The sequence below is a fragment of the Pelodiscus sinensis genome, chromosome 9, assembly GCF_049634645.1.
Source record: "Pelodiscus sinensis isolate JC-2024 chromosome 9, ASM4963464v1, whole genome shotgun sequence".
NCBI lineage: Eukaryota > Metazoa > Chordata > Testudines > Trionychidae > Pelodiscus > Pelodiscus sinensis.
Window position 1 is genome coordinate 9971497 of NC_134719.1, and position 7315 is coordinate 9978811.

The window sequence follows — 7315 nt, forward strand, 5'->3', positions numbered from 1 at the left end:
AGTGTTGTGCAGGTTTCCTGTGGCAGACAAGTACTGAGAGATCAAATAGGAAGTGATTGCTTTGTTTGGGTGACATGGTGTTTTTGTCCATTTTCATTTTTCTGCATGAGGCCATTTGAGATTGTCTGGTTACATCCACATAGTTGATGTTGGTGCATCTGATGCACTGGATAATGCACATTAACATGTTGTGCTAAGCATATCTAATCTTGATAGGTAGGTTGTGGGGTATTTTGATCATTGTAGTAGTGAATACATTTCTGCAGGTTTTGTATCTGCTATTCTGGAAGGGTCTGGTGCCATTTCAAAATTGTGTGTCCTGGTCTGTGGGGATTTTGCCTCTGCATATCTTCAAATGTAAGCATGGGAACTTCATTTCATGACTGCTAGATGCTAAAAGGCATGGACTCTCAGACACTGGTTTTATGGCTCATTACAATTATCTGTAACACACTCCACTGCCTTCTAAGCTATAATGGCCCATTTCATTTTGTGTGGTTTCCTACTGCAGTGCTTCTCAAAGATTGATCTGTGGACTGGTGCCTTAGAGAATGTAGGAAGGCAGCAAGCTGGTCCCTGGAATAAAAAATGTTGAAATTACCTCACCTACCTTGTCTCTTTCATATTCTGGGACCAACATAACACCACCACAACTGCAAACACACAATACTTTGAAACCTAGATCATGTAGCTGGTACCATTTCCATTTAGTAAGGAAAGTACTGAGTGCAGTGGTAATATGTAGGGAAGGTTTTCCAATACTGTGATTTTTCTTTACTGTGTCAGCTATGGAGGTTAGGGGCAGGGTAATAAGTGAAATCTGGAACAATCATTTCTCTAACAGTCAATTCAGTTGAATCCGTGTGTCATCCAAAGCCAGTTAGCGTTAGCATTTTAAACAGTGCTGCTTTTTTAGGCTAGTACAGTACTTCTTGCAGTGGTATTGTGTGCAAGGCTGAAGTTATGGCAAGTTTGTATCCAGGCTACCTTCTAATCTTCAAACACTCCAGTGTTGATAAAAGGGTACTGTACTTTAGCATCTACAGAATTAATATATTGTAATATAAAGGCAAAGTTCAAAATGAGACGGTAGCACACAGCAGAGAACAGTTATTTTAAACCCAGTGGTCACACTTTTGTTTTGAAGGTATAATAAGATAGCGGTTGGAGCAGTGAAGGAAAGTACATTCCAAAGCCTAAAGCATTTACAGGTGTTGGATATTGAAGGGAACTTTGAATTTAGTGACACGTCAAAGAACAGGAATAATTCAGAAGAGGAGGAGGAGGAGGACGAAGAAGAGGAAGACTCAAGCTAACTATGAACAGATGCAAGTACATTATGTGGTAGGTAACAATCCTATGCATACTCCAATTCTGAAATCCTTACATAAATAATCTTGATTCACAAGAGTAGTGCAATTGAAGTAAGTTATATTACTCATCATAGTTAAGAATTGGAGTACTGGACTCAAAAAGCCACCCTAAAATATTATGGGACAGAGATGGCAGAGTCAAAACCGGTTGGAAAAATTCTCTAAAAAAATCATTGTGACTCTGGTGTTTATCAAGAGTACTAGACAGACCCTAGCAGCCTCTCATTAGCCACACACCAGCTGCAGCATTCGCAGCAGCAGCACTTACTTGCCTTTCCAATTTACCCCCATGATATGTTGCAGTTATGGCCTGGAGGGATGACCTCTAAGTCTCCAGATCCACTGTAACCCACATTGATACTACTGTGGTTCTTTGATCCACTCGGGTAGCTGGATATTAATGGTCAAGGATGCAAACCCAAGTTCTAGGTCTCCCTACACCTCTGACTGCCAAAAGCTGGGATTGGCCAGCAGGTGATGGGTCACTTGATTATTGCCCTGGTCTGTTCATTCCCACTGAAGCATCTGGCAATGGTGCCTGTCAGAAGATGGGATACGGGACTAGATGGTGACCAGTATGGCCATGCTTATGTTGTTTTGTTTGCTATGCAGTGCTCTACTCTTCAAAAAAGACTTTTATAGATAGGAGGTTGTGGAGGTCAGGATGCATACTAGCCTTTTGGCACTGGAGACCCAAGGGCTGTGTTTAGACTGGCATGATTTTCCGGAAATGCTTTTAATGGAAAAGTTTTCCATTAAAAGCATTTTCGGAACAGAAAATCGACATTTTCGCGATCGGGGCTTTTTTGCGGAAAACAAATCTGAGCTGTCTACACTGGCCCTTTTGTGCAAAAGCTTTGAGCAAAAGGGACTTTTGCCTGAACGGGAGCAGCATAGTATTTCCGCAAGAAGCACTGTTTTCTTACAGTAGGAAGTCAGTGCTTTTGCGGAAATTCAAGCGGCCAGTGTAGACAGCTGGCAAGTTTTTCTGGAAAAGCAGCTGATTTTCTGGAAAAACTGGCCAGTCTAGACACAGCCAAGTTGTTTTGGATTTTGTTATATGTGAAATAGATGTGATCTCCGCCCTAGTAAATGTTTTCTTCTTAAAATATGACACAGTTCAGTACTGGGGATTACTTAAGATATCAGGGTTGGAACAGGGGAGGAGCTACTAGGAAAGCTATGCCTATGCTAACCATAAAAGTACAAGAGAAATAATGGACTAATCTTCTAGGACAGGGATGGGGAATCTGTAGCCCTGGCTTGCCTGGATCTGGCCCCTGAGGCTCGGGGCTCCCCCTCCCCTAGCAATGGGGAACCTGTGCTGGTACTCCAGGCCCCCTTCCCACTGTTATCCCCTCACGGGGGTGGAGCACACAAAATGTACTTGTTTTGGGGTCAGCAGCCTCTGACTCAAAAAAGGTTCCCCACCCCTGTTCTAGGAAAACAGTTTACATTTAATAACTCAGGGTACATTTAACCTTCTAATAAGAAGTACACCCCTGCTTTGGACTGTGACATCTGACTTCTCTCAGCATGCACTAAACTTACTGTGTTTTGAATCACAAGCTCCAAAGTTATGTAACTCTGATTTTTGCCTTCCTTATATTCTGTTTTGCAGGAAAACATATGGAAATGACATATATTCCTGTATCTATATAGAGATATATTGAGAGCACTTAGCAAAATGTGCAGTGAATTACACCCAACTATTTGTTGCGGCACTGGGCAAGGCTTGATGAAGATAGCCTGTTCTAATGCCTTCATCAGGAGAGACCCTGAATGCAGTCCGAAGCTTCCAGTTCATCTTATATAAGACTCTGGATCATAAGGAATTACTCTAGAACTCACAAAAGCTGGCTTTTGTTTCTTCTGTGTCTCTTCCCCTACCATTTCCATCTCTAATAACAATATGGGACTGTTTTGAACACATGCCTTCAGATGCTGTTTTTGTCCTCCATTTTAAGTGGACCGTATATACATTGTATTTTTTCCTTTCACCCTGAACAGGTTGATAGTTGATCAAAAGGGAGGGGTACTTACAGTATCTTAATTTGTGGAGCAGTATATGAGGCATCTTGATCACCAAGCAATAATAAGAATAACCCAACTGGATTCATCCATTCCTCTGTTAGTACAATATGTATATTTGGATAAGACAAGCAAATTAAGGCTGGATCCCATAATAACTTATATCTACTACTAAAGCCTGCAGCATATGCCCATAGTAGAAAAGTTTTAAAAACAGATGAACAACTCTTGTACATATATAAAAGAAATGCATTTCTGCATTATAGTCCTTGTCAGAGTTTCTGTCCTGCTGCTTTTTATCCATGAGGTAATTGTCCAAATGTCCCTGAATAGTGACTAGGTGAGTGGGCCAAATAAAATTTAGGAGCTGCAGAATAGCACGCATTCTCAACTAGATGCATATTGTATATCATACATACATACATAAAGGTCTGATCCTGTGACCATCAAAGCCAATGATGATCATGGGTACTCAGCACTTTGTATAAGCAGACTCTAAGATGCCATTAAAACAATTGGGGAGGGGTCTTCTATCACAATTCAAGACTGGGCCCTTAAAGCTGCTTTCACTTTTAAGACCCTTCTTGTAAGATCTCAAGTTCCCCCAGTTCCTACTGAAATCATGGAACAGACAAAAAATAAGAATCAAAGCACGAGGGCTGTGAGTTTCTATTCTGTTTATAATGTTCTGCATTTGAGCTATCTAATCAGTGCAAGAAAGTTGTTGATTCAGTGAGGGTTTGTGGTTGAGCACGTGTTGTTTTGCATACTGTACTCCTAGGATTTTTTTTGAAGGTTTTGTTGGCTTGTTTCTACACCAGCTGTTTGTTCTGTGGGGGAAGGACTAGTTATACATTCTCCCTTTTGATTTCTCTTGCATATGAGTTATTCCAAGGCCTTTGCCAGTTCTCAGTGGGGACAATTCAACATGGCCACAAGTGATGGAAGAAAAAAAAAAGCAAAGATTACTTCCAGAACAAAGAAAACCAAAACCCCAACGTTAAATATGATAAAGAAATATAAACATGAGCTTCAAGTATGCGGTTGGAGGAAAAAAAACCCCTCCAATTTCTGAAATAATTTCCACTTAGAGCTGTATATGAATCACTCATCTTTGCAGCTTACTCAAACTGTCACCCCACAAAACAAATAAACTGATAGTCTTTCTGAAGTAACATATAGACATCAGAGATCCCATGAAACCAGAGACGGTACCATGTGAAGGTGTAAGCAGAGCAACAAGAGAAAGCATGATCTGGAACATCTGTCCTAGCAGCATGACTGAGCCTGTATTTCAACACACACTAAGCATGCATGGCTGTATAAAGGCCTCCGTTTAATTTTTTTCTTAAAACCCATTTTCCATATTATGAAGACAATACACATGCCCGAAAAAAAAGAAAAATAAGATTTTTCTGAACTTGGACAGAATTCTGCATTGACACAACTGCACATATGCTTTTAATGGGATTGGATTCATACAAAAAAGATGCAAATAAAATTACACAGCATAAGGCCAGCTTCATGGTATCACAAATGTGTAATTGTTTGTAGTATGACCAGCACATCAACCATTATAGAAAATTCTTTAGGAGAGACTGTATAAATACCAAAAAAATCAAGTGCTGTAGTTAAGAATCTTTAAAAAATTAAAGCAGTGTTAAAATAAGTATTGTTTAAAGTGAGATTCTGGAAAGTGCTTAAGGGAGTCAGGTGCTTTTAAAAATCCCTCCCTAAAATGTTTCTTGTATTTCATAACAGTGTGCTAGCCTTGACAGGTTTTGAACCCCTCTAGGCCCAATTGTCTATTACAGTACAGTTGTGGAATGAAACTCCAATATTACAGCCCCACCAACTAAAAGAAATGACTTTACTTTTAGGTTTCCTATTCTATTACCAATCCCCATTCTGCTCCCTAGTTGATGCCATGGGAGTAGCAAGTGAAAGTTAGCATCTGAGCTTGCTCTAACTTAGGTGAAATGAGTTACTGGACTTTGGTCCAGTGTTTATATTGCAGTCAGCCCTATATAGAAATCTCTCTAACTACCTATTGAAGTTCTTACAGTGGCATCCAGTCAGTGTAAATACCTGAAAGGCAAAAGGTTGAATGGACATTGAAACAACTGGAATTACCCCTCCATTTCAGAGCAAGGGAAGTCTGCACTGTTACCACTTTTTGTGGATTTTTAAGAACATTCTCATAGATATTAGCCAAAAACCTCTAATCTACCTAATTATCCCATTGGTAAATCCTCACCAGCAAGATTCAGGCTGTATCACTGGTCTTCAAACTGAAACCTGAGGGATTCTGATTCTTCCTGAAGCTGAAAATATTTAAGAGGAACAAGGATAGTGGTTTATTGCAAGATTTAAAACAAACAAGTATTTGTCTCTTTCACATATCACCCTTCACATATAATAGGTTGAGAAGGAAATGTCCTGTTGGGCCAGCCAGCCCTAATCCAAGTAGGGCAGTATTGATCCTTACAGTATATTTTTCTATAGTTTTTGTCTAGTCTGTTTTTTTAAAATGCAGAAGTATTTCTAGGTTACAACTGCAGTTGGGATTCATTGTGCTACCTACTCCACAAGTTTCTAGGGCTAGATCCACAAAGGGGCCTTAGACATTGCAGTGCCTAAACTAGGCAATGAGAAATGCTGAGGAGAGGGGTGGGGCCCAAGACCTGCACAACAAAAGAAGTTACATATATAATGGGAGGCACCATCCTCTGCTTGGGATCCACTGCTACAAACCCTCTCTCGGAATTAGGTGCCTATGTCACAGGGGTTCCCAAACTTTTTGACACACGGACCAGTAAATCCATTCACAAACTTTTGGAGGACCGGTAACATTCATTTGCATATTTGCATATTCTTTAATCAAATGATGAATATTCAAATAAATTGTTTCTGGTCCTCTCAAAAGCCCCCAGTGCCAGCTTTAGCAAAGATTTTGATATGGTCACCCACAATATTCTTGCCAGCAAGTTAAGGAATATGGATTGGATAAATGGAGTGTAAGACAGACAGAAAGCTGGTTAGACCAGGGTTTCCCAAACATTTTACTTTAGCTGGAACCCTTTTTTTTTTCCATACTGTTTTTTGCAGCCCAAAAATATAAACACATAAAAAACAAACTGAGAAAATACCAGACATATAACATGTCTGATATTTTCTCATTAGGTAAGTTGTATTATTACTAGATGTATCAGTGTGTAGTTTCGAACTGCCTGGCTGGTAAATGTGCTCAGGCTCCATGAGTGTGTCTACCAGCCAGACAGTTCGCAACTACTCGAGGGGTGTGTGTGTGTGGGGGGGGGGACAATAGAATCCCCGGGCCGGACTAACTCGTGCTTTGTGCTTTGCGGGAGGGAGAAAGTTTTATATAAAATACTTATTCATCGGAGTAGGACTTGAATTTGAGTCTCCAACATCCCACATGGGTTCCTCAACAACTGGCCTATAAAGTCCTCCTCATGCTCTTGCTTGCTGGCCTCAGGAATATTTAAGTTTTTTATACAAAGTAGAACAGTTTCTACAGAGGATGTTGAGTGAGGTCCTACTACACCTGTACCTGAAGCTGAAATAGGTAGGGGATCAGCTAGTTTGACGATCAAGCTGGCATAAGCTAGACACCAGGGCTACGTCTACACTGTAGCCTTCCTCCAGAAAAACTTATGCAAATAAAGCGCAGAGTGGAATATCGCTGTGCTTCATTTGCATAATTAATTAGCCATTATTGCGCAAGAGGCTTTTGTGCAAAAAGGAGCTGTGTAGATGGCTCCTTTTTGCGCAAATCTCCCCTCTTGCGCAAGAGCTGGTCTTCCAGAAAAAATAAGGAAGAACGGCTCTTGCACAACAGGGTTTTTTTGTGCAAAAAGGAGCCGTGCTATGTCTAAAATGTCCACATC

At 40.5% G+C, this 7315-nt stretch overlaps 1 protein-coding gene across 2 annotated transcripts in view; it reads left to right on the plus strand.

Annotated features, from left to right (window-relative positions):
- The window catches only part of PODN (podocan), a 47126-nt gene extending 40122 nt beyond the window's left edge, over nt 1–7004 (plus strand). For both annotated transcript variants that reach the window (XM_025186297.2, XM_075935989.1), the window contains exons 10-11: nt 1148–1344; nt 2995–7004. In XM_025186297.2, the coding sequence (XP_025042082.1) occupies nt 1148–1316 (169 nt within the window). In that variant the 3' untranslated portion in view covers nt 1317–1344; nt 2995–7004. The remainder of the gene's footprint in view (nt 1–1147; nt 1345–2994) is intronic.
- Nucleotides 7005–7315: the final 311 nt, after the last annotated feature.